Here is a 27,441-nt window from a genome sequence, read left to right as displayed (position 1 = left end):
CATTCAGAAAATTCCTGAATTGCCACTTAGAGATATGCTCAAGGATGATAAGAAGTTTCACTATTCCTTGCAATGAAATCAGAGTATCACTATTTTAATAACTGAACAATACAAAAATTGAGTTTTAAGTAGACATTTGTCTCACGAAATAAACATCACTAATGTTTGAAAAAACTAATCTTGTTTGTTGATTTAACAACAGTTAGTCTGGTTCCCTTCTTGTGTACTCCCTGCTTTGCACTTGATTATCCCAAACCACTCCAAGAACCATATGAATCGACAACAACAAAAAGTAGAAGTGGAATACACAGATGTTTTTGTGTACATGGGATAGTTTATGAATGATAAACAGTACTAATTCAGTTTCTATAGTAAATCTATGCAAATACCAAGATATTATAAATTCAGTAATTAGAATGTTTTGAGTGCTCATGGTCAAACCTATATTTATCAGTATAGATGCATCCAGAATGACAGCTTCTGTATAGAGAAAAGGATATGAGCCATATGGCATTTCCTTCTGGATCTACTTGTTTGAAAAATAGGCTTTCAATTCTGCATCAAAGATTCAGGTGCCAGTTTCAGTAATGAGTGTTCCAAACTCATGACTGTTAAAGGACTGAAATTCAGTCAATAAAACAATGTCTCTACATTTTTAAGTTTCATCTGGGATCAGTTCTCAAAAGATTCTTTTTACTAAAATGTATGTTTCATTATAAAACAATCCTGGCCAGCCAAACCCATATACAATATTTTATCTTCACACCCATTTCCAGACCGGTTCCCATTTTTCTATATAATTAGTACTGATTGTCCTGAAACCAGTTGGACTAATGTTAATGATCTCTCAAATGTTGGGCATCTTGAAAATAAATGAAATTTATGCAGAATAATGAACAACTTTGATTATGAAACAAGGATTCATCATTAAACAGTCCAGTTCCCACAACAAACCCCACCCTTTGGATGGCATTACTTATTGTTTTGTAGGTCCCTCAGTAACTCGCGTCCTCACCTATACTGTGGTCTATGTTCTTGGACCCCCCTCCATGAGTTATAGAGGGATATGTGTCTTTGGAAATTTCACATAATCATTTAGCAATGTGAATTTGTTACTATAAATTATTGCTCTTTTCGCTGTGTTGCACACATACAGTTTTGTTTCTATTAAGCATCATACTGTGATAGTACTTGTTTTCTAAAGGTGTAGGTCATACATCTGTTATCAGATTTGTCTACAAATGATTTTTATGAAATGTACATTTTTTTTGAAAGTTATTGTCAAAGTTTCCATGATGCTAAACATGGCTTTCTTGTTGCTCTTTTGTTAAACAAACACAATTTCTTAATACAGTCAAGATCATTATGTAAGTTCCAAGTATGTTTGATTTATAGTCTGACATATCTTCTAATTTTTCACAGATGGCCCAGGAAACAGTACCAAAATTAACCCTAATTATTATGTGTACGAAGTTGAGGAGGGCAGGACAGCACAGGCTATAGTCTGCAGCGCAGTATGCAATCCCAGCTGTTCCTATAAATGGCTAAGAAATGACATACAGATAAGCAGCCAAGGCAATCTATCTCTTGGGGTTGTACATAGAAACATGAGTGGGAGATATGATTGTGAAGCATTGAATACAGTTCTGGGAATAAACATGAGTTCTACCATTGCATTAGAGGTCAAGGTACAGTGTATGTATGATATGCAGTGGTACAATCTTCTTTTATATACTTGAATTTTTATAACTGCGTACTAAATGTGCAGATATTTACAGATTTCATAAACAAAATAAGTCTGCCGATTATAAAGAAGCCATTTATTAAATATGGTTGTCAAAAGAAAGAATCACATAAGCACCAAAAATTTGGAATAAGTATTTAAATTTAAATACAAATCTCATTAATCATCTGGAGATTTAATATTTAAATGATTTGACATTCAACATTTAACATTTGTGTTCAATCTTTGAGTGTTATGACATTGAATATTATGCATAATAATTGCCTAAACAAAAAATCATTGCAGATTTAACATCACACATTCAGCGTGTATTGCACAAAATACCAGCCAAAAAGTAAAACTATCTCAGATCAAATATCCCATATTGTTTCATTTTTAAATGCTAACATGAAAATCACCATTTCTCAAGAAAATGTTAATGTCTGGTGAACATTAATTAGACTAGTACAGTCGCTCTATACCAAATCTCTCACAATTCCCTTGTTCTCAAACATTAAGCTTGTAGAACTTCCAACATGATAGTGCATTAAAGCTGGCATGGATGTACACTGTAATGAATAAGGTTATGCACTGTGGTAAAAACAAACATAACATATGCTGGGTTTTCTTGTCCATTGGGAAGAGCTTGGTGGAAATAATGTGTTGAGTGGTCAGTTCTAGAAATTGTTGCTTTGCTGCAAAAAAACCCTTTAAAATGAATGGTCAGTGGCAGATCTCTTTTTTTTTGGCTTAAGCATGGAATAAATATAAAGCCAAATTTAACTTGAAGATCAGGGAAATATGTAAGATGAAAAGGATTGTCTCAATTTATATTGTTTATTTAAAATATCTTCACTTTTTTAATTATTTTTATTTAGCTGCTATTGATTATTATTGCAATCAGTCAACTAATTATTTTATTATTATTAGTATTATTATTGCTGTTGTTCACATCATGTTTATTTAATGAACCTGGTAATAATGTATGCACTCAGAATTATTGCTCTTTTTGTTGTTGTGGTGGTTGTGATTGGTACTGCAGTAAATATTAATTTGCTCTAATTGTGAGTTTGTCAGCCTTTTGTGATAAGATTAATATTTGTCCATTTTGAATTAATTAAATAATTGATAATCATGAACTCAAATTTCATCAACAATATCAATGCTCAAATATAAATCCTCTTTGTCTTGGAAAAAGCTACACTTTTTAGGATTACTTGATTCAAAATTAAGTTATGGTCGCTGAGCTATTCAGATACAATCTTTCAGCAAGGCTATCATTTAAACATGGCTGACAATCTATACTAATAACTTGGTAAAATACATATTAACATTGTAATAAGGGAATGTGGGTTGCCTACACACATTTGGTTCTAGGAAAAAGTCCTGAATTTCATGTCTTATTCGTTCATCAAAGGGATGGGTGGCTGTTTGCTAATTTTGAACATTATTTTTCTCCAAAACCAATAATTTTGTTTCTGAAAAGACATTGTATGATCAGTACAAATTATCACTACTTTTAAATATAAGAACATAGCATTCTACTCATACACTTTAGCCATCCTAGGCATCAATGCTGCAGTAGGAGCACATGTTGCCAGAACAGTGGCAGCATTCAAGTTCAATTCATATTTCAGCATGTTTAAACCATGCTGGACATCAGTACCAATCTCATAGTTTTCTAACACAGTGGCCTCATGAGCAATGAGCAGTATAATTGTTCAAATCGTGTTGCAGCCATTCTGGACAATTATACTGCTGCTGTACACATATGAAAACCTTGTTAAAGCAATGCCAAAATGTCAAGGTCACTACAGCAGAAAAGAGAAATATGGCTTTTGCACAGTAACCTTAGCTCTGCATAACAGAACTGGGCTAAACTTTGGGCAAGGATTTCACTTACAGAAAGCAAGAAGTTGTTTGACTTGGGGGTCAAGATCCAAGTATGTCTAATTAAAAAATGAGAAATGGCTCCTGTACAAAAAAGCTACGTCTTAGACCATGTACCAACACCAAGGTGGATGGAATACTCTTAAGATAAAAAAAATGAGTCTCTTGAATTTTGTGTAATGGGGTCAAAGTTCAAGGACAATGTGACTGAAATAAACAACATTGCATAATAACTATTTGTTCACCACTTACTATGACCAAGTTTGTGGAGGACCTGCATTTAAGATACATTTATTTTGAAAGTTGCAAGGTCAAAGATCAAGGACATTGTGATAGGACGAAAATGTTTTTGGACATTAATGAGTGTGTAACTTGAGAATATAAAGACGATTGTAATGAATGCAACACAAGGATCATAATCATATATCTAAATGAAGCTACTATAAAATATGGTCCACAGATGGCGCGTAAAGTGGGCTGACAAGAAGGATGTAGGATATCTTCACTTTGTAAGTAGATCTGTGGAAATATTTAATTTCTTCAATTTGGCTATATTTGTGCATTTTTTAAAAAATGTCTCAAATCCCCAAGGAAATGAAAATATTTACTCACTAGAACTCAGGTGTAACTAAAAGGTCTGATGAATAGTGACATTGAATTAATCACTTAAAGCTTAGTGAGAGTTTGTGAATACTGATGATCCTGCATTCAGGTAAAAGTGGAGAATTATGCTTTACATGCGTGATCTAGATAATTTTGTTTGAACATCAAAATCTTGTTTATTATTATTATTATTATTATATGTGTATATTTATAGATGCACCTATTGTAAAGCTAGAGGCTGAAGTACAAGACACTGACCCATATATAGTGAAAGCAGGCCATAAGAATGTGACACTTATGTGTGAAGTTCAAGCTGCGTATCCACAACCAACATTATTTGTCTGGACACATGCCAGAAGTGTAGTGCAAAATGGATCAGAATGTAACTTTATCATCTCTGAAGCTACAAGAGAGATTGATGGAATATGGGGGTGTAAAGGAGTCAATAACTATGGAACACCTTTAGAGGATCTCCTTGTAATTGATGTGCAGTGTAAGAAATACTGTTTTCTGTTCCATTAATGGCTTGTTTTGAGTTTTGTTTAATGCTGTACAATCATGTCCAATGATTATCACAGTTTAAAGACTGTCCAAAGAAATGTATTTCATATTCATAGACACACATTTGACACCTGGGCGTCTTAAGCCTATCCCACTGAAAGATATGTTATGTTCTAACAAAGTTGCTTTTGCCAAACAAAATTTGTATTTAAGGCCACATGACACAATATATATATTCGCTTGGTAATGTGCAGACATTTTTGATGGAAACATGTTTTTTTTTTAAAAACACTTCACAACTTTCCGATTGACACTGGAAGATAATATATATATGATCTGAAAGTGACAGTAAATGCCATTATGTTTGCATTATGCATTCAGTAAGGCACTTTTCACTAGAGAAGATAATAAAAAAGAGGAATCTGTTAATAGTCTGCTCTGTTGCACATAGGATTCCAAGGGCAGAGGATATTTTGTCCTAGACCCCGGAAATTTAGGGAGAGGCAACATTTTCGAGGGAGAAAGGAAAATAACAGTATATAATGCACACATAGTGCAATGAGATTAGGTAATCTTAATAATACTTTGACAGTTTTGCCACCAGACTTCATGAGCTCGAGGGACCCGAGGAGTCTTAGTGGTTAGCATACCAAACTCATGAACAAAGGGTACAGGTTTGAATCCTACCATTGGACCAGCCTAGGTCATCTACCATGTTGTGTCCTTGGGCAAGGCACTTTACTCAAATTGCTTTATCACTAAATAATCTACTTGTGTTGCTGTGCCATAAAACACTTAACCAACAAACAAACATGATTTGGATAATTTTATCATTTTTTCTTAAACACATGTTATTGCAATAAAAGTGTTATTGTTTGGTAAATGAACTGATGATTAGATGTTGCCATGTCTGGTTAACATGCAGTTTTCTGTTCTGATCTTTTACACATTTAACTTTAGTATACACTTATTATCTACAAGCATATATTATATTAAATAGCTACATTTACCAAATCAATTTTTTTTCTAAAACAAGACTAAAGAGAGTTAATTAATTACTTAATTTCCTGTTTTTTTCCTTCTAACCACTTATATGTCTGGCTTTTGTGACCCTGTCATCAGAATTAGCAGACAACCACAGGCAATACATCAATAATCAGAACATCTCAATGTTCTTCCTTAATGTAGTTGTCATGGTAGAAGGACCAGAATGAACAGTGTATGTGACAAATGCATCTTTTGAATGCTTTAGAATTTAAAAGTTTTAAGTGCTATCAACAACATTAATTCAGGTCTATTAATGCATTTTATAAATGTAATCAAGAAAACAGAAGAATCTACATTATTGGTAATTCATCCGATTGAACTGTTGGGTTCTTTGAAATTTCCTGTAGCCAAGAGGCTCAAGCCCTTTCCAAAAATGTGCCAGAAGGTGGATCTGCTAGATTAATAAATGATGCCCTGAAGTAAAGTGATACCTCCAAAATTACAGGCACAACAGTCAAGGTGAGTATATCTGAGGTCAAGTCACAACTCAACAGTTATGGGCAAGATTATAAAGGTAAAAGGTACTATTAAATTCGTTCGACAATGAACTTTAACTTTAGGTATGTTTACTTTTAAGTCAATGATACTCATTTAGTGCATTTTCTGGATTTGTAACGACTGGTGGGTTGAGGCAGATTGACTTTAGAAAGAGATATATATGCTACTGCATTTTCAAAAATGTTCGAATTCAAGCAAGTACCTGCAGACTGAAAGCTTGAGCAATGGAGTTTGTGTATTGTGGCTGCCTAACACAATTGTAAAGGAAACTTTTTTTGTACAATATGTCTGCAGTTGTCAGAGAAATTTTGCCCTTTAATTTCTGTTTGGATCATCAAATTTGACATAAACGGAGGTGATGTTTCCTCTTTTTCCATCATTATTTGTTACTTGTCCAATAACTCCATTTAGAAGAGAATTACATGTAAGAGTATTGATATTTTGTGTTACCATTACCATAGATCCCACAGACAGTGACAAATAACATACTAGATTACCTCCTTCTCAATCATCCTCTTTAATCAAGTCTTCAGAAACAGTAAGTTCAGGATGAAAATCCTCATTTGATTCAAAAGAAAAATGTTTTGTCTCATTTACAGTGTACTATTAAATGGTACTGAATTTTATCGAGATGCAAACTGTTAAATATTTGAACCTTTGATCGCATGATAATATTGTGATTGTGGATGAAATTTTGTCCCTATTGCACAAGATTATTTTCTTCAGAGTCATAATCTTCTTGTGTAAACATTACAACGCTTGCCCTATTTTGCAACTGGACATATGAAGGATCCGACATCTGACTATGATTTTCTCTAAGAAAAATTCATGCAAACAGATCCCAAGGCATATAATCACAAATAGCATATTGGTCCTTAAAAAGTTTTAGTTGACAAAAGTCGTTAGTAACTAATATGCTGTAGCCATGAAGACATCTATCACACCATCTGTGATTAAAGTATGACAGATGTCGGTCACTGACCTTACTTATTTCACTTAAGAAAATAGAATGCCAACCAAGAAAATGTTGACACATATCTTTCATTTGCTTTGGAGTTAGATTGTTGAGACTCAAGTTATGTGACACACATATTTTAAAAAATGAATGATAGTTTGCCCACCTTTCTATGTGTTTAGAAGCAGTACTAGTGTACATGCTCTAGCAGCTTGTAGGCCCTGGACAGATGGGTAAGCATTTCCAAGCATGTATTCAGAACCTCAGTAAGGAGAATTTTCATGATCCAGCACAACCGGTAAAACAATAAATAAAAATATCTTTCTGATTTACATTTTATTCTGGTACCAAAGAATTTAATTATACCATGGGTCTGATAACTGGTTTACTCGGTCATGATATTCTCTTTCTGATTCTTAAAAACGTGTCTGATATAATCTTGTACAACTTCAAAGTTACTGAAGTCATCACGAAAATAATGGTAGGATAGAATTTACTTGCATCTAAGAATCATATAATATATTGGCATATGTACAAATGGCATGTCCAAAAGCACCTTCCTGAGCAGAAATTCATCCATTGTTAAAAACATATAGCCCAATTCTAAATAGGTTTTGGCATTTGGTAAAATATGGATTCTATGCAGATATATTGTATATCAGTTATCTAAGGGCTGTATTCAGTATCAGTATAGATAATAAGAAACATGATAAGCTCTTAGCATATAAAAAGTCTGTGTTGGATCTCCAGTGTTGTAATTTGCTTTTACCAATGTACTGTCTACATTTTCTTTTGTAAAATAATTTTCCCTGTGTTCTTCCTATTTAAAATGCTACATCTGCCTAATAAATGTGACTCTCATTTTAGTTAAGGAAATCCAAAGTGACAGCCGCTTTCTTGATTTCATGGAGATATAAACAGATGATATATTTGGACCCTGTGAACAAGATGGTTTAATGCTGGATTTTCATAGCTTGTTTATAATTTGTACATATCTTGGTAGTCTCTCGGGCCAAGGAAGACATGTTGGATGCGCATATATATTTGGATGCAAACTTCGGATGCAAACAGGCGGTTGCAGGTGGGACATGGGACACTGGTGGTTGGGGTTAGCTGGGACACATCTTTGTGAAGTCTCTCACGAGCTGTCTTCTGTTTGAAGCAGCAGGCTCAAGCTGGTGGGATTGAAGGTCTGCCCATTTGATCTGCATCTTGAGATTGTCTTTGTACATCTTCCGAGGGTGGCCTTGGTTTCAGTTGCCCAGGGCTAGCTCACCAAAGAGCAGCTGCTGTGGGATTATGTATTGATCCAACGAAGCAGGGTCTAGATTAGTTTGGCTTCAATGCTTGTTGTGTTGGCTCAATCAAGGACTTCGCCTGGTTGGGAATTCGGTCATGCCACTTGATTCACATGATGGATCTCATGGAACGCTGGTGGATTTGTTCCAACCAACTGATATGCCTTTGGTAGACATTTCACAACTATACAAGAGACACGTGAGGACACATGCATTGTACACCTTCATCTTTGTTGACAGTCGTATACCCTTGTGCTGCAATGCCTTGGTTTGGAGTCATCTGACTGCTTGACTGGCTTTTTGGATCCTGGCAGTGATCTCATTGTCCAGGGAGCCATCACTAGATATTGCGCTGCTTAGGCATTTGAAATTGTCCACATTCTTCAGCTGCATGTCACCAATGACGATGCAGAGTTGTGAAGGGACAGTGTTTGGGCAGGCTGGAAGAGGACTTCTGTCTTTCCTAAACTAATTGTGAGTCCAAATAGATTGGACACTTCAGAGAACCTGACCATGATTACCTGTAGTTGTGACTCTTCATGGGCCATGTGGGCACAGTCATCTGCAACGAGTGCTTCAATGATGAGTCTTTCTAGTGTCTTGGTTATTGCAGCTAGGTGACGAAGATCAAGCACTGATCTGTCCAGGCGATATCTACTGTAGACACCATGGTCGAGTTCACAGATGGCAGGGAGCAGTACCAGTGTGAGCAAGAGGTAGAAGAGTACTGGAACGAGTACACAGCCCTGTTTGACACCATTAGATATGTAGAATTTCTCAGAGGGTTCACTGTCTGAGAGAATCTCATGCCATCGTGAAAGAGCCAGATGAGGTTGGTAAACTTCTGATGACAACCAAGCTTCTTGAGTACTACCGACAGTGCATTTCTATTGACTATATCAAAAGCCTTTGTCAGGTCCACAAAGATGGCATACAGATTAAAGGTTCTGCTCAAAGCACTTCTCTTGGACTTGTCTCACTGCGAAGATCATGTCAATGGTGCTGCAGTCTGGGCAAAAGCCACACTGGGACTCGGGTAGGTTATCTTCTCACACTACTGCAACAAGCCTGTTGAGAATGATGCGAGGAAGTATTTTGCCAGCTATGGAGAGCAAGGAGATGCCTCCATAGTTACTGTGGTCTGCATGTGTGCTTTTATTATTATAGAGGGTCACAACTGATGCATCATGGAGTTTGTCTGGTGTCTCCTCTTTCATCCAGATGATGATTAGCACATCTTGGAATGCCTCCAGAATCTGTTCACTGAGATCCTTTTACAACTCCACTGGGCACTGGGATACCATCCTTTCCAGGTGCCCTGCCACGGTTAATTTGTTTAATGACTGTCCTCAACTCCTCTATTGTTGGTGGAACATCCAATTGGTTGTACACTGGTTGTTAGGGTATTTGGTCAAGAACAGATTGGCTGACTGAAGAGTGCAGGTTTAGGAGCTGATTAAAGTGTTCTTTCCATCCGTCCTTAATGCCAGCCTTGTCCTTTATTAGTGTGCAGCTAGCACGGGGAAAGAGCCAGACTTTGAAGGGCTGAAGATTGACTTGATGGCATTGTAGAACTCTTTAGAGTTGTTAGTGTTGGCATAGCATTGCCCTTCACCAGCTTTCCTTTCCCACCACTGGTCATGCATCTTGCGAATTTCTCTCTGAGCCTCAGCTTGATAGGATTTGAAGCAGTTTTTTGTAGGGATGGAGTTTGGGTCATTCTGCCAGTCCATTAAATTAATGCTTTGTTCTTTCTGGGAAGCAGATCTTTAATGGCACCATTCTTCTCATCGAACCAATCTTGATGGGTTCGCTTCTTTGGCCCCAGAGTCACCATAACTGCTTCTCTTATCAATGTGCCGCTTTAGGGTAGTTCGGACGAGTCTGCGGTCAGTCCATCATTCTGTTCCTTAACATGTCCTTGGTGAAGAAGACATCCTGGGCATTGCACTGTTGGGCTATTACATAGTCGATTAAATACCATTGGCAAGATCTGGGGTTTATCCAGGTGTTCTTGTGTTTATTCGCTTTTCTGAACATTGAGTTTATGATGAGGAGGTACAATTTTGTGCATTTGCTGCATGGAAGCAGGCCATTGTTGTTCATCTTTCCGACCACATTCTTGCCAAGCACACCTTTCCATCAACCATAACGGGTGTTGAAATACCCTAGTAGTATGATCTTCTCATCAGCTGGAACTGACCACAGTATAGAGCTGAGGTCCGCATAGAAATGCTCGATGGTTTCCACAGGACTCAAGTGGGTAGGGGTACATATGTTGATGAGTGTTGTGTGGTGCTTGTGGCTGATAGGTAGTCTCAGTTTCATTACGTCTCACTGATACCAACAGGCAGGTCTGGAAGCTGCTTCAGAAGACGTGATTTGATAGCCAGGCCAACTCCATGGATCCTGTCTTCATTTTGGTCTTTTTCTTTCCAGAAGAAGATGTAGCCACTTGCTAGCTCAGTCAGAGAACCCTCCTCTGTGAACCTGGATTCACTCAAGGCTACCATGTCAATATTGTAGCATGAAAGCTCCTTAGCAACTAGAGCTGTTCTCCTGTGTGGTCTTGCTACGTTATCATTGTCCATGAGAGTATGGATGTTCCATGCTCCAATAAGAAGTTTTTTCTTTGATAGTTTCGACTGCAGATTTGGATGATCTTGCTAGCTAGATTTTGAAGGGCAGGCTATTTTAGGCCACCTTTTTCACATCCCTTCCTATGCAAGGTGAGCAGTGCTGTCCTGAAACGGTCTACTCAGTTGCCCTGGATGTTGAAGAACAGTTTTGCTGCCCTGGGTACAGATCAGACTGACCACTTGTCCAAGGGCCGACTACAACTCACAATGGTCATCTCCACCTGTAGCTTTGCCGGTCGCCCATTGCTGTATCACATTGGTAGGTGCAGTTAAGGAACAATGAATGTGATGATGGGGATGAATGATAGGTGCACAATGTCATGTTCGTGAAGGATATTTATGCAGCCTTTGCACAGAGACAGCCTCACTCTCTCAGCCTTGGTAGTTAGAATTCAGTGGTATGATTCGTCATGGCTAGGGACTACTTTGCCTGCATTGGATGACCATGAGGTCTTCATTGCCTTGTAATGCCCTCTTCTCACCACAAAGCATTTGCAGATTCACCTTCATAGCCCTTGGATCACTCAGTTGATCTCTTCTGCCCAGTTTGTCAAAGCTGGCTTTGCCTGTAAGAATAGGCAAGCTCCTTAACTCACCGAGGGTTTGAGGCCTGTCGGCTACCCTCAACCTGATTTACCTGGCCAATCTAAGCCATTGCCTGTGGTGTGGCCACTGTACATGCTACAGAAGCTTGGAGCCACATGTGAGACCTGAGCACCAAGTGGCAACAAAAGGTGGATGAGCTACTCCCAAAGGAGCACAATGTGCCCCCCCACGAGAGGTAATACCCCTACCAGAGCACCCCGAACACCACATTTATACATATTTGTTTCATTTGCAAAATCATATAGTTTAATTTATATATTCCATGATATCTTTGTCTGTCATAATTTTCTGTCAATCCATGAAAATATGTGCAAATGGGGTGAACCTCTAAGTTAAAATTCTACATGAATGAAATGCTCAATGACTTTTATACTTAAAGGTTTCTTTATTTGTCCATTTACAATGTACTTGCATGCAGACTTGTATCTTCAGTAGAGATACATTGCAGATAAAAGGGAGTCATCTTGCATGCTTCTGAAGCTTTCTTTCATTTGGCATGCCTCTTCCATAAGAAATATTTCTTAGGAACATTACAAGTTCAGATCAAGTTAAATCATCTGCTAAAAGAGTTAGAATGTAGGTCAAGTGTTCAACTTAAGGTCAATGTCATACAAACTATTTAATATATGCAGCAGTGCTGCTAATGTTTCCTCGCAGACATGTATGACATTAACCTGACTGAAACTGTGGATATAAAATGTTTGCTACATTACTGGTGTCAGAGGTATTCAGTCTTTTATGCATTTTCATGTGAATCTTTAATTATAACTTAATTCATCTGCATCAGGTCAAATGATACAGAAACATGAAATATGTTATGTCTTTTCACCTACTGTCATCTTTGCTGATAAAAATGACGTCATCCAGTACATAGACTGCATTATTTTAAACGACCTTTTCTTTAAACAAATGAAGAAATTGTGTGATTTAGAGGTTGTTTATTTGAAGAAGTTTCAAAATGGACAAGTGCAGTAGAACTTTCTCAAATATCCAGTGCCCGTTTTTCGTGGATATAAGATGTATTCCTGAGTGTCATCCTCAAAGACTTCATCCTCTTCATTACATTTGTAGTTTTCATGACTGGAAATTATATTTTCAAACAACAAAGACTGATATAGACTTTAACAAAATGATAAATACATTATGTATTTTTGCTTTTATGAATAATTTATCCCAACTTTAAAATTAATTATCTTATAAGACTGATATATTCTATCTAGGTATTGAATTGAATGTATGTGCATACAATACCAAGGATGCAAACCTTTCAAACACATAATGCAAATTTAAGACCATTGCTATTTGCCTACAAGCATATAAAACTGATATCCATGCAGTGTTATGAACTTGCCATTTTTCAAGTTTTGGCATTTTGCCATGAATTAAACAAAAGATTCCTTGTTAAATATCTTGAACAATACAAGAGCAATTAATAAGACAAAAATAAAAAGGGGCCCAGAGTGGCAGAGTGGTCTAAAGTGCTCTCCGTTACGGATCACTGCCATCTCACCTCTGTCTGCGTGGGTTCGAGTCCAGGATTTGGCAAATGTGAATATGTGAGAAAGCATGCCAGTAGCTTCTCGTGGGTTGGTGGTTCTTCACGGGGTTTTGCCGGGTTCTTCCTCCACCATTAATACTGGCCGCCATGCATAGCCTATCGTGTGCTGAAAAATGGCGTTAAACCCCACAACAACAACAACAACAACAAAAATAAAAATATTATGGTCAGTCTCTCTCTTATCTTCCTTCCAGCAATGGTCAGCTGATTTGTATTCCATTATTACTTATAACAACACAAAAGACATCCCACATATGCCCTTAAACTACTCATATTCCAGCAAAAAGATTAACAGCATGGTGTGTACACATGTCAGTTGTTCTTGAACAATGGACTTTCCACTCACCATTGCACTGACAGTTGTCATGATGGAACATTTCCAGTCCCAAGTAGACTGGTTCTGGTTGATTCCTCTAAAAATATTTTGAGGTTTTTAAATTGAATTTTTAAAACATTCTTTACTTTCTCAAAAGCTGTAGATTTCAGGTATAAAATGGTATGTGCAGTAGATGATTTTTAAGATGGTACTTTTGGCCTACCCCTGGTAGATTCACATGTATATTTGCACAACTTGTGGTGACATATTTTAAAGATTTTGATTTCAGTAGAATTCTAGCATGGTGGAGCATGAAGAAAGAGATGGATTTTAAGTGTCAAGTATCTGTAACCATTGCCTCATCTTTTCTTTTTTTCTACTTCCGTCTTTAATTTGGTGATTAGGGGGTAGCTCCCCCCTTTAGATTAAATACTGGCAGCATAAAGCACTTACCTTTACTAATCATTGCCTTATTACATCTGTCTGCATGGGTTCTAGTCTCAGGTTCTGTCAGTTGGAATATGTGAGAAAGTTTGGCACTAGCTTGCCATGAGTCAGTGGTTCTTACCCGGTTTGCCCCAGGTTCCTCCTCCATCAGTTGTACCAGCTGCCTTGCCATATTTCATTTATCACTGACTGGTTAAATTTTGGGTTTGAAGTTCTTGTTTTAGCCACAGTTCATATTGATAGTCTTTACCATCATGCTTATTAGAATGGTATGACCACTGCCTTTTTCTTTGCTTGCAATGTTGCCCTAATTTTTACTACCATACTCTTTGTTATGTACCACCTCTGTCAACATTTAGTTAACTCTATTTTCTCCCTCTCAATAGCTGTTTGAATCCTGTTATTAGTATGCTTTCACCACTCTTACGTTAAACAGAAATTTGTCATTGTGTTTTTTTTTTTTATACCAGGATTAAATCCATTTGAACAGACCCAGTGGATACAGATTTTAATAGGCAAGGAGAACATTGACATTAGTCTAGAATACATCATTGTGAACCAAGTCAGAGAAGTCATCAAAGACATCAAAAATAGCCAACTCCTGGTAAGGACAGCAAGAAAGGCTTAACTCAGAAGTTACAGAAGCCCCAAGCATTGTCAGAAATACTCCAAAAAATGTGGGAAAGTGAAAGAAACCCACGCCAAATGGAATTATCAAGTTATCCAAAAAGGTGACCTTGGGGACTGTGACAGCTGAGAGGCATCACCCCCACCCCACCATCAAGGTCTTCAGCAGAATAATTATCATGATTATCATTATTGTAGCTGATTAAAAAAATGAATAAGATTAGTTTCAGTAATTGCATGGACCAGATTTTTAGACAACAAGAAATAGTAGAGCAGACAACTGTACGATCTACATTAACTTCATTGAATGGCTGTCACCAGCCTTCAGTTTCACTCCCTCTGGAAAATACTCTGGTTCTGTGGTATCCCATTGAAGATATGCTTTAAGCATCATCAAACTTTAGCGCTAAGACTCCAATGTAAAGTCATCTGTAATAATCATCTCAGAGACTGTTTCATCATCTACACAGGTTTAAATCAAGGCATTATTATTGCACCTTTCCTCTTCATCCTCACCATTGACTGGCTGATGAAAGAGAAAAATGTGGATGGCAGAAGAGGAATTAGGTGGTCCCTCACTTCATCTCTGGAAGACCTCATCGGCGCTGTTGACATTTGATTGTTTTTAAGTTTACATATATTTATGCAAGAAAAAAAGATAAACTCAGTGAGGCAGCCATAAAGATAGAACTGAAAGTGAACAGCAAGAAAATCAAATTAAATCAGAAGAACTGTTCAACCAATTATCCTGTCATTATAAATAATGAACCAATAGAGGAGGTAGAAGAATTTACATACCTTGGAAGCAAAGTGTCCATGGATGGTGACCTAGAGGGAGAAACAGTAGCCAGAATTAATAAAAACAAACAAAACATTTGGTATGCTGAAATACACATGGAAATCAAAACAACTTCAACTCTGGACCAAGCTGAGCTTTTACCAATGTATTGTCTTTGGAGTGCTATTGTACAGTTCGGAAAGATGAAAGTTAACATCAAGAATAACATAAAAGCTTGAACTCTATGAAAGCACATGTCTCAGGAAGATCATTTGCCAAAATAATAAAAACGAAGACCCTCGTTTAAGGACAGAATCAATATTTTTGTCGAGATTGTGAAGAAAGAAAATGGACATGACTGGGGTGTGTATGATGAATGTCACTGGATGCACTGCCCAAGATAGCCCTTGTCTGGACTCTGTTAGGGAACAAAAGAGAAGTCATTAGTTATAAAGAAAGATAGGAATGCAACCTGACAAGGAACACCATTGAATGTATGGTTGGAGACCATCATCAGTGGTGCTCTCTCATTGAAAGCCTTGTGAAGCACCTGCAGGATGCGGGAGTGTTGCTGGATGTCAACCTATTTGCGTGTATCTTATATATGAATGAAACAATGAATGAGTTTGTCTCTTGCAATTCAAACTAATATTTAGGAGATTTATGGATCCTAATTTCCAGTCATTTGTAAATTGTTTCTACAGTACTGCTTTATCAGGGAATGCTGGATTTCAATTACGTTTTGCAGATGATTGAGTTACACCTTAGATGCTGCATAACTGACAAGATTTTGGTGCAACTTAGCATGGCAGCTTATATAATCATCAAAATAGTGCATACATTTTAAAATGTACTCGCAGCAGAGAGTACTACTCATACATAATGCTAATGTTTATATTGATCCAATTAATGTTGTTCTTACTACTCTTGAATGCTTTTATGCCTTAACACATGGACAAATATCAAAGGTCAATGTAACGTTTGTTTGAATTTACTTTGGAATCAAAGTTGACAAGAAATGAGCTGAAATAAGGTATATATATATATATATATGTATATATATAGCTATGCCGAGTTCTATAGAGATTTTTGGAAAATTTTCTCACCTAATTTTGCTGTGAAGTTTTCTACATTGGTTTCAGTCTCTTTTATTTTCCACACCAATTTTATTTGAAAGGGTTAATCATTTCGGGCATATCACATAGTTTGAAATACAAGTACAGTGACGCCTGTAAAACTGAACTCACAGTGAACTGGAAAACCCTCAAAACTTACTTGAGTTGGGACTCCCGAATGTTCTCTTCTTTATAATTGTTTTCACAGTAAACCAAAACCTGAATTCTGAAATATATTTTGATCACAAATTTCAATTTCATGCTAAATAAATACCAGCATAAAGCAAAACTAGCTTTAAACTTTGTTGTGTATCTTGGCTGCTAAATTCTTGAGACATGCTGGAATTAGTTAATTACAGTTAGCAATTATTGTAGGTTGCTTAATGGTGGGAAAAGGACCTGGACAATACCTGACTGGCAGATGAGGTTAAAAAATATGTGACATGCATGGCAACATAGATTGGGACCGACCACATTCTTTGTACTACAAAAGAGTCTGCTTTTATAAAAAAATTATTGATATCTTAACATTTTTATTTGCTTTTTAAATTAAATATCAGGGCTTTATTAACCAGGCAAGTGTCATTGCTTTTTATGGAGAAAAAAATGAATAGTTATATTAATTAGCCATAAATGTCATTTGTTTTCAGTTGCATGTCATGATATCAGTACGACCAGCTAACTCAGCTTATCCTAAGCATTCTTGGATTTAACTATCCATACAGGATACAAGTATTGAGTAGAAACATTTCACGATTACATTGGACTACAATTATTTAGAAGTCGTCCACTTCAGAGATAAAATATGCTATTTAGTATGGATTTTGACGTGCTGAATTTAAAATATGACAATTAAAACAACTGATTCGCTACTGTTTTCAAGATATTTAACTTTTTACATTTTACATCTATGTATATAATTATATTGTGTAGATAGTAGAGTTTTAATCATAAATTGAAAACCTAGATCTTTTCATGTGTTCATGGTTGCTTTACAGGATAATATTTCACCTGTCTTGTTTATGTAACACTTTAAAAAACAGCAATAGGGATATATAAATAAACTTTATTATGAAACAAAAGGCAAATCACTATATTATATATATAAGTACATAGTTTAGTCTTATAAAGTGTCCACTTGGCACTTCTTGGCTTGTCTCTCATATACATTAAACAGAGCATACCTTGTCACTCTCCAGCAATAGTCTGCAAGCACGATGGGTTCTATTTGCCCTGATAGCATTTCTCCATTGTTGCAATGTCCTGGTGAAATCGCTCGCAATGCTCGTCACTCACTGCTCTGCAGTTCGGTGGAAAAAAATATAGTTGTGAGTGCACAAAATGTATCTTTAGTGACATGTTGCAACCATGGCTCTTGTATGCCATGAGGACCTTTTCCACTAACTCCCTCTAGTTGTCTGCCTTGTTTCTGAGAAAGTTTGTTACCACGAACTTGAAGGCTTTCCATGCCATCTTTTCTTTGACACGCAGTGCACTGTCAAATGCATCATCTCAAAGAAGTTCACGAATCTGAGGACCAACAAAGACACCTTCCTTTATCTTAGCTTCACTTAGCCTTGGCATATTTCCATGGAGGTATTTGAAAGCTACTTGTGTTTTGTCCATGGCCTTGACAAAGTTCTTCATCAGAGCCAGCTTGATGTGCAATGGTGATTACAAAATCTTCCTTGATTGAACATGTGCTGGATGCTGAGCACTTTTTCTCACAGGCTCCAATGACTGTCGGAGTGACCAATTTCTCTTGATGTAGCGGGAATCTCTCACACGACTATACCATTTGAAGAGAAAAACAGCAGTACTTTGTTGTTTTATTTTTTCATAGGCTTTCCTCATATGAGCTGCAAGAACAACTGGAATTGATGGTAACACAATGCCATTATGCAGCAAAACAGATTTTAGAATTGTTTTCGATGAATTAATGAACAGTCTCCACTCATCTCGATCATGAATGGTGTTGAGGGCTGCCATCACACCATCGATATTGTTGCAGGCTACAAGATCACCTTCCATGAAGAAGAATGGGACAAGACCCTTTTGACAGTCATGGAACATTGAAACCCTAACATCACCTGCCATGAGATTTTGCTGCTGTAGTATGGAGCCCATTACAGCTCTGCCTTACTCTTGGATAGTTTCCAAATCCCTAACAAGTTCATTTATGAGGTGTGGTTCAGATGAGGAGAATGGGAGAAATTAATGCTCATGTGAAATTGATGGTTCAGGACTAGAAATTTCATCTGCTTCCTCTTCCCGATCTGACTCAAGTGAGAATGGTTCTGGTGCACCAGGAACCAGCTTTCCTTTTCCGTGGGGTAATGGGCTTATAGCTGATGGAATGTTTTGATAATGCACAGTAAATTTTTCTTCTTTGACACATCTTTCCCAACTGGAGGCACCATGTAGAAGTAACAGTTGCAGATATGGTATGTTGGCTTTCTCCAAATAATCTGCACTGCACAGGCATGGATTTCCTTTTCCTGTTCAACCACTGGCAAAGATTTATTGCACAAGTGTTGCAGCATATGTGTGGGGCCCACCTATTATCCTGATCTCCAGTTTTGTAACCAAAATAAAGGTGATAATCTTTCTTAACCATAGTGCACTTTTGTGATGCAAGAGTCACTTCACGGTAAAAATGACAGAAGTGATTTGCATTGTTCACATAAATACAAGACAGTTCTGACCCTTTGTAAAACCAAACACTGACCAACAATAGAGCATGATGCTGTATGATTTCTAGAGCAATTTGTTCAGCAGAGTGATGTAAGCTTAGTTATGATTGTATCATCCATGACTTATAGGAATAACACAATGCAATTCATATCATGTATGACGCAATACCAGCTTCAGATTGCATCAATCATTGTTTTGCCTCACAAGCAAGTACTGTCCAAACCCAGCCATAGATTTATTCATAGATCCAGTCAAAGATGTATCTTAGTCATTTCTGGTTTAAATTGAGATCCCTTTCCTTTATAATTCAATTAGCCTCTATCATTCCCAATTCAAGAGTAGTATATTCTGACACAGTATCATATTTTTCAAACTAGAGCCAATCAACAATATTAAGCATCATTGTCATTCTCAGTGACCCAGATTTAGTCAAGTTTGACACATTTATTTTGGAAGCATTTTGGCTGTAGACCAGTGTTATCATTCATAATTATAAATGACTTGCAATGAAGTTTGACATTTATCTCATTCCTCTAATGTTTATTTTTGTGATGGGAGTTGATATGTGTAGGGAATGTATGCGGTTGAGTTGTATTTTCCTTATTAAGTATTAAGAACCTAATAACTGTTTTAATTGTATGTACACTTATACATAGACACTAATATCCCCTTACTCTCTCTGTCTCTGTCTGTCTGTCTGTCTCTCTCTCTCTCTCTCTCTCTCTCATCATATAGACAGTTAAAAAAGACATGTTTTCACATCTGCAAAATCCTCAGTAAACTGAAGATTCTTCAAGATCATTTTTTACAGAATTTGCATTGCAACAAAAACTAAAGCAACGATAACAAGAAATCATTTTAAAGCTACAAAAAAAAGGAAATAAAACACTCCATTGTACGATGTAGGATTACATGCATAGTACATGTTTATTACACTTTTTCCCTTGGTATTAACAAATGTTTGCATGGAGGAAAAGCTAGGAAAATGCTTTCAAAAAAGATCTTGTTTTGTGATTATTTTCATTTATAATTTAAAATTTATAATAACATTTTAAATTATTCACAATTTCTTCTAGATAATATTACAAATGTTGTTAGCAAGAACTGACTTTTAAAAAACGCAATATGATTATGTTTCAAACTGGAGGCACAGATGGTAGCATATCATCTTTTTATACATATGTAATACTTTTATTATCAACTATTTTAATACAGTACAGGGTAATTTAAATGATAAAAACATAGTAAAGCCAGAACATATTCATAAGAGAGCATTTGGGCTAATATCAATCCAGAATGAAAGCAAGGAAACTTTAGCTGGGAAGTTAAAAATATTACCTATTACAGACAGAATCCAGTTGAGAAAAGACAGATTAATGTACAGGATATCAAATAATAGTGCTCTTGAATATTTACAATGACTATTCCATTATAGGCTACCTGGACCCCACCTGTGATCCATGTCTACCAAACAGTATAAAGTTCCAAAACCAAATAAGTAATTAGTCAAAAACCTTTCCAATACTCTGGAACTGTGCTCTGGAATAGTATTCCAATTGAGATTAGAAATGCCCACTTATTTCCTTCTTCTAAACCCAATATATCCAGTGGCTTCAGAGATGCATTTAAAATAAATTAATTCCTTTGTAGGTGGGCCTCAAGGTATATTAGTTCTTCAGCTAGTTGTGTTACCGTCTTTAAATAAATTAATTATTATTATTTGTATTATTATTATTATTATCCATACAAAACAATAAAAAAATATCTTAGCAAAGCACATAAAACAAAGTAAATGTCTATCAAAGGAACAAGAATGGCATTTGAAGTCCTATCACCTTTGTATAGATTTCCAACAGGAAGCATCTTTGCTAATTTTGCTGCAAAACTGACAGATGTGTCGTTCTTTTTAAAATTGAAAATTTATATAGTTAGCCATCTTCTGCATGCAGGTAAAACAAACTTCAGGTTATTTATAGTCCACGAAAATGTAAACAAAATCTATACTACTGTCTTATTATGTCAAGACTTTATTTTCATTTTAGATGGACCACTCATAGACCTGATTGAAGATAAGACAGTCATTGAGAGTCAGTCATATTCAGTGATGTGTAAAGTTGATGCCAACCCACAGCCAATTTCTGTTTCATGGACAAAAGACAATAATGCAACTTTTTTCGAAAGGACAGCTGTGTTATTGCTTAAAAGTGTCAGCAGACATGACAGTGGGACATACAGGTGTACAGCTGTCAACCAGATTCATCCCAGTGGACAGAATGAAGAAACCCTGAATGGAATGGAATGGTTTTACCTCAATGTTCAGTGTAAGATGCAATCATTTTGGACTTTTTTACTTGATTTCTAAAATTTATGAAATGTAAAATCATTACAACCTACTCTGAAATATAAGTTGGGCTGGTTTAAAGTAAAGACAGACCATTGTTTGAGGAGAGTTTACTTAAGGTAAAATATAGACCATATACTAAATTGTGTCGAATTTGAGGGAATTCACTGTGTTCTTCTAGCTGTATTTAGCAAAATGAATGATACCAGTAATACAATTATTATTTGATTGAAACCCAGGTTAAGGCAACTGTTCCTAATGAAATGCTCAAGGAAACAGAGGTGTTTTACTTCAATGTCCAATGTAAGTGCACAATCATTATGAGATTTTGTCTTGAAATATAAAATGCACCTATCTAATATTATAGACCGCTCTGTTGGCCTATTGGTTAGAGTGTCCGCCTTGGAATCGGGAGGTCATGGGTTCAAACCCCGGCCGAATCATGCCAAAGACTTACAACAATGGTACTAACAGCTGGCTCGCTAGGCACTCAGCATTAAGAGGTTAGTGTTAGGACTGGTCAGCCAGGTGTCAGGATAATGTGACTGGGTGGGACATCATGCTACATGTCTGCAGCATGATGCCCCATTGCTAGACATCACTATAATCTGCCACACTGCAGACATTGTAGCGATATGACTGAAAAAGTGTTAAAGCTACGTTAAAAATCCTAATTACACACACACATGCACACACTCGTCTACTAATAAAATGGAAGGTTCTTAATTTAAAAAATGTCTAAAAGAAAGAAAGTTGTTTTATATACCAAAAGAGCTTATGTTATGGTCTGTCCTTAAATTAGCACAAGTTTGTTATCACTACCCCACCTAAACTTTTGAAAATCTTGCTATCACTAATCTTTTGAATTGATGGTCATATCAGCATGGGATTTTCACTGCAATACTTATTATGCTGTATAGTCTGTCCTAATGAAAATAATGTGGCTCTGCTGTCCAATGCGGTTACCATGCCACCATATTGAGAATCTTGTTTTGACTAATCTTTCTGAATAGAAAGTCATTTTGACATGGGGCTTTCACAAGAAGACTTATAACTTGTTGGTTGTAACGAAAATAGTGCCAATCTGATGCCTAACATGGCCTCCACAGTGAACATTTTGCCAGTCTTTTTCTCACTGTTTCTCCTGAATCTATTGTCAAATCAAGACTTAATGCGATGTCTAGTTGGTTGTCAAAACAATGGTGCCGATCTGAGATCCAATATGGTCACTACAGTAGCCATCTTGAGAATCTGACTGATACTCTAATATATGTTTTTAATAAGAATTGAAATAGTACTGCTTACACACCAGTCATGGTTTCCACAGTGGCTATATTGGGAATCTTGTTATTACTTCTCCTGAAGGACGTTTATATGAACATGAAAATTTTTTAATAAAAAAATCTTAATATGACGTCTATTTCGTTTGGAATGAAAATGGTGCGAATCTGATTTCCAATACAGCTGCCACAGTGTCCATCTTGAAAATATTGTTATAGCTACTTCTTTTAGATGGCTGGTTAGAGCAATATAGTGTTTTCATCCGAAGACTTTTTATGATGTCCATTTGGTCATAAATGGAGATGATGAAAATGTTATATCCAGTATTTCCACAGTGTCAGCTATCCTGTAAATTTCATTGTTTCATCTTCAAAATTGGAAAGTCGTATTAATATTGGGTTTTCACCAGAAGACTATTTTTTTATAATGTCTTGTTTGTCCTGCTTTAAAATGGTACTGATTGAATATGTTATACTGCCACCATGGTGGTCATCTTGAAAATTTATTATTGCTACTCCTATTAAATGGAAATTTCACTAAACATGTTCATTGTGAGGTGTCTACTATGAACCATGCCTCCTATTAAATGGAAATTTACTAAACATGTTCATTGTGAGGTGTCTACTATGAACCATGCCTCCTATTAAATTGAATTTTCACTAAACATGTTCATTGTGAGGTGTCTACTATGAACCATGCCTGCTGAAAATAAGTTCACAATAAGGATTTTACACTTGTGATCAAGTGTTCACCCTCCTTAATTGACTTGTAACCATCCTAGTGTAGTAATATAAATGCAGAATATATATCATGTTACTTAAGCCTGTTTTGTTTGAATGGACACAAAGAGAAATTGTGAAATATGACCACTTAAATTACCATATTATTCAGTTTAGTAGACGTATTTGGTACGAAACTGTTGTAATCCCATTGTCATATGTTGTGTGATTTATATGTTTCCCTTCCCCTAAATTGGCAAAGTATTGTTACAAGGTACCGGGTACTTATAAGTTTACATTTTATTTAAATTTAATTTAAATTCAGGATATGCATACCATATAGTCACGATGTAGTGTTGCTATGCATGGGTACAACATTATGAACTCAAAAGTAGGTCACTGCATCCTGGCCATATCTCACTCATCTCACTAACTTTGCTTACATTGTTGTGTGTTGAGATATTTTTAAAGCTATATTCATGCTAGCTGCATAACATTAGATTATTGCATGCATCTCTATTTTTCAAATAGAAGAACATTACTTTGACTTACAATTTTACATTTTACCTGCTGAAGTTTTTCTCTTCACAAAAATAGGTGGCTGCATGCAACCCATAATTCATTCATTAATGACTTGGGTTGAAATTTATGTTTTAACTGTTAATGCTCAAATCTTTACTCATGCTGATTGTAAACATCTCCATTGTTTATACTATTCTGCATATACAAGTAGCTATAATCATGAAACTTGTTGAAGCGATGCACTTTGATAAGTCCACCATCATATAGCAGCAAGAGGTCTTTGTGATTTACATTTTTCATGATACAGTGATTTTGTTCATAAATTTTTCTGCATCATAATTAATGTTTACAAATCATGACTTAAATCTTGGTAAAGAAAAACTAACAAGAAAAGCCAAATGTGTTCACTACTAAAGGTTTTGATAAAAATAAATCTTGAAACCATTTTAAACATTGTTTAATGAGTTTCATGTATATAAATGCAGAAATAAAATTTCATTTTTTTTATTAATAAGGACACAAACATTGACAATACTTCAAATTGGGATTTCAACGTTTTGTTAATGAGGACTTCAAATACTTTTTTGACATTACAGTACAAATTGCTGGAAGACTAGAAATGAAGCAGAATATAACCAGAATTTGTTATCATCATTCTAATGATGACAATTTATCAATCATGGAATTGATATTGTTTAGAAGCAAATTAAAAAGAAACAGGGGATTCTAAAGTTACATGACTTGATATTATTAGACCAAGTCTACTACTTGTAGCTGTTCTTGCTATAGCAGAGAGTATAGATTTGAGTTGCGATAACAGTATTAACTCAAGCCAGTGTCTAAACTACAAATATAATTCCACAGCACAGTTACTCTGTAAAATAATATAAATGTCTGAAAACATATCTGTATTCTTCTATGCTTTTCCATGAACTACTTGAATCAGTACAATTGTATTTATGAACATATATCTGGCTTTCAACATAATAATTATTGTGAAACTGCACTGATATCTGTGATTGATAAATTAATGAAGCATTGATCAGAGGACAGCTTATTGGAATTACCAGGACTATCATTTTTTATTTTTGCAAAGATAATTGAAGTCCATGAAAGTTTGCTTGAAAACCTGAATATTTATCAATGTATTGAGGACAGTCATTTTAATTTATATCTTACTTAAATGATGGAGTACACAGAGCACATTTAACATAAACATTTATGGAACAAAATTAGTAGTCTTGGAGAACCATAAAGTTCCAAAATCTTTGCTCTGTTTTTCATCATGTTTATCAGATGCTTACTCTTAAAGATATGGAAATGTGATACCTTCTTCTGATCTATGCAGATGACACTACAATCTGCAGTATGTAAAACCAAACTTAAAGTTCAGGATACCATTCAGAGTGGCTCTAATAATATTTTGATGTATCGTGCAAAGAAAATAACATGATTCTCAAAGCAGAGAATATCTTCAAACAAGCAAACAAAACTATTACTGATAAAATGCAGTAAAAGTGATCAAAATTGATGTTAGCAAACTCAGAACATGACAAAGTGAACCTTAAGATGACTTTGGATTCTAAAGTTGTTGGTGGATTAATAAATTAAATTCCACTTATAAGTCTATTAACACTGTCCTGATTGCTTAAAAATATAAAGTTTACTCTTACCTTTGGTACCTTAAGAATATGAAGATATTCATTATGTTCCAGTATTGCTTTGAGGTAAAGGTTACATTTACTCAAATAGACCAGATTTATATAATTATGGGTAATACCAGTTTTTAAACATAAGAAAACTTTTCAGGCTGCAAAACTGAGTTGTGATGATTGAAAATGTAATTGATTGATCAATTAGACTAGAAGTAACCAGTGCCTAATTATTGATGAATCAGGCTATAACATTGTGTGGGTTTCTGTTTAGTTAAGTATATTTATATTTAAGGGGATACTATCAGCTCAGGTGTGGCTTTTGATTTGCTTTTTCTTGATAGCATTACTCAGTATACAGGGTCTAATCTTTAGATGTGGCTAATATATTTACAGATGGTGCTGAGATTGAAAACATATCAGTCGTTGAGGGCAGTAACAGGACTGAGAACAGCACTGCCACCCTAAGCTGCCACATCAAAAGTAATCCAGAATCCAACATCACCTGGACCAAGGAGGAAACTGAGGGTACATTGCAGGCAGATATTTCTGTTCGTCGGAGTCAGGTGATCTTTGAGCATGTCCAGTGTCTAGATACAGGCAACTACACCTGTAGAGCAAACAATGGGTTAGGTACCCTTGCAGAAGCAGAGATCCCACTGTATGTCATGTGTAAGTCAGTAATACCTATCACATGTTATTCACGTACTTTAACAGTATTAAGATATCCTTTTTATTATTTTTCCAAGAGAAACAAAAATGTCTTGGATAAAGAGAATGTTTGATAAAATGATTGTTTTTCAACAAAACAATGTGAGTACAAGTTATAATGAAACATCATTCCATGATAGCCTAATGATTACCTATAAATATTACAGTTTCGAATATTATTTAATGCTAATCCATATATGTACTATTGACCTGTTATACATGTATGCAGTCTTGTCAGTGACTGTTTTTTATCTTCATACTAATAAAACCAATGTTTATTATTAAGGTCATCATTATTATTATCATCACTAACACTACTCATATAACTCAGCCACAGTTGAGCTAGTACTCATATTTTTGGATTACAGGTGAAATCAGCAAGACTTGGTGGAGTAATGAAGACCTTTGCTCCAACAAAAAGCAGCTCATTAAAGCAATCATCTACACAATATTATGATCTACATTTGTCCTCAAACAATTGAAGATGCAGGATAGATTGGGAACAAAAACATAAGCAAGTTTTATACTTAGCTAAATAAATGCAAAAATAAGAAAAAAATAAAGAAAAAACAAAAGTTAAAAATAAACCTAAATTCTTAGCTGATACATACATAATAATGCACATGTTGTTAATTCAGTTTTTAATTACTGACTTTAAAATGAATTTGTATGAGTTAGAGAGCTGCCTGTAATCAATAATTTGAAACTTTAAGACATATCAAGATATCAATAATAATAATTTTTAAAAATTGTTTGCTCAAAGTACAAAAAAGATATATGCAAACCTCAACACATTTATCACAATATATGGTATAATTCAGAAAGATTACAGTTCAGCCCTAAATAGTATTGATTGCATCTCATCTCTAAAAGTCCTAGCAAAAAAGAAAGATATCATATGACACAGCTTATCTTTAATA

At 35.6% G+C, this 27,441-nt stretch overlaps 1 protein-coding gene across 4 annotated transcripts in view; it reads left to right on the top strand.

The window, feature by feature from the left end:
* LOC149782423 (cell adhesion molecule CEACAM5-like) overlaps positions 1-27,441 on the top strand; it is a 118,891-nt gene that overhangs the window by 28,560 nt on the left and 62,890 nt on the right. For all 4 annotated transcript variants that reach the window (XM_089933820.1, XM_089933823.1, XM_089933821.1 and 1 more), the window contains 4 exons: positions 1,423-1,695; positions 4,431-4,709; positions 21,338-21,616; positions 26,207-26,482. In XM_089933820.1, the coding sequence (XP_089789946.1) occupies positions 1,423-1,695; positions 4,431-4,709; positions 21,338-21,616; positions 26,207-26,482 (1,107 nt within the window). The remainder of the gene's footprint in view (positions 1-1,422; positions 1,696-4,430; positions 4,710-21,337; positions 21,617-26,206; positions 26,483-27,441) is intronic.

This window comes from Sinohyriopsis cumingii, chromosome 15 (assembly GCF_028554795.1).
Source record: "Sinohyriopsis cumingii isolate HCF-2022 chromosome 15, ASM2855479v2, whole genome shotgun sequence".
In the NCBI taxonomy this organism is placed as follows: Eukaryota; Metazoa; Mollusca; class Bivalvia; order Unionida; family Unionidae; genus Sinohyriopsis; species Sinohyriopsis cumingii.
The sequence above is the reverse complement of the archived record's forward strand: the minus strand, read 5'-3'. Positions and strand labels throughout refer to the sequence as shown.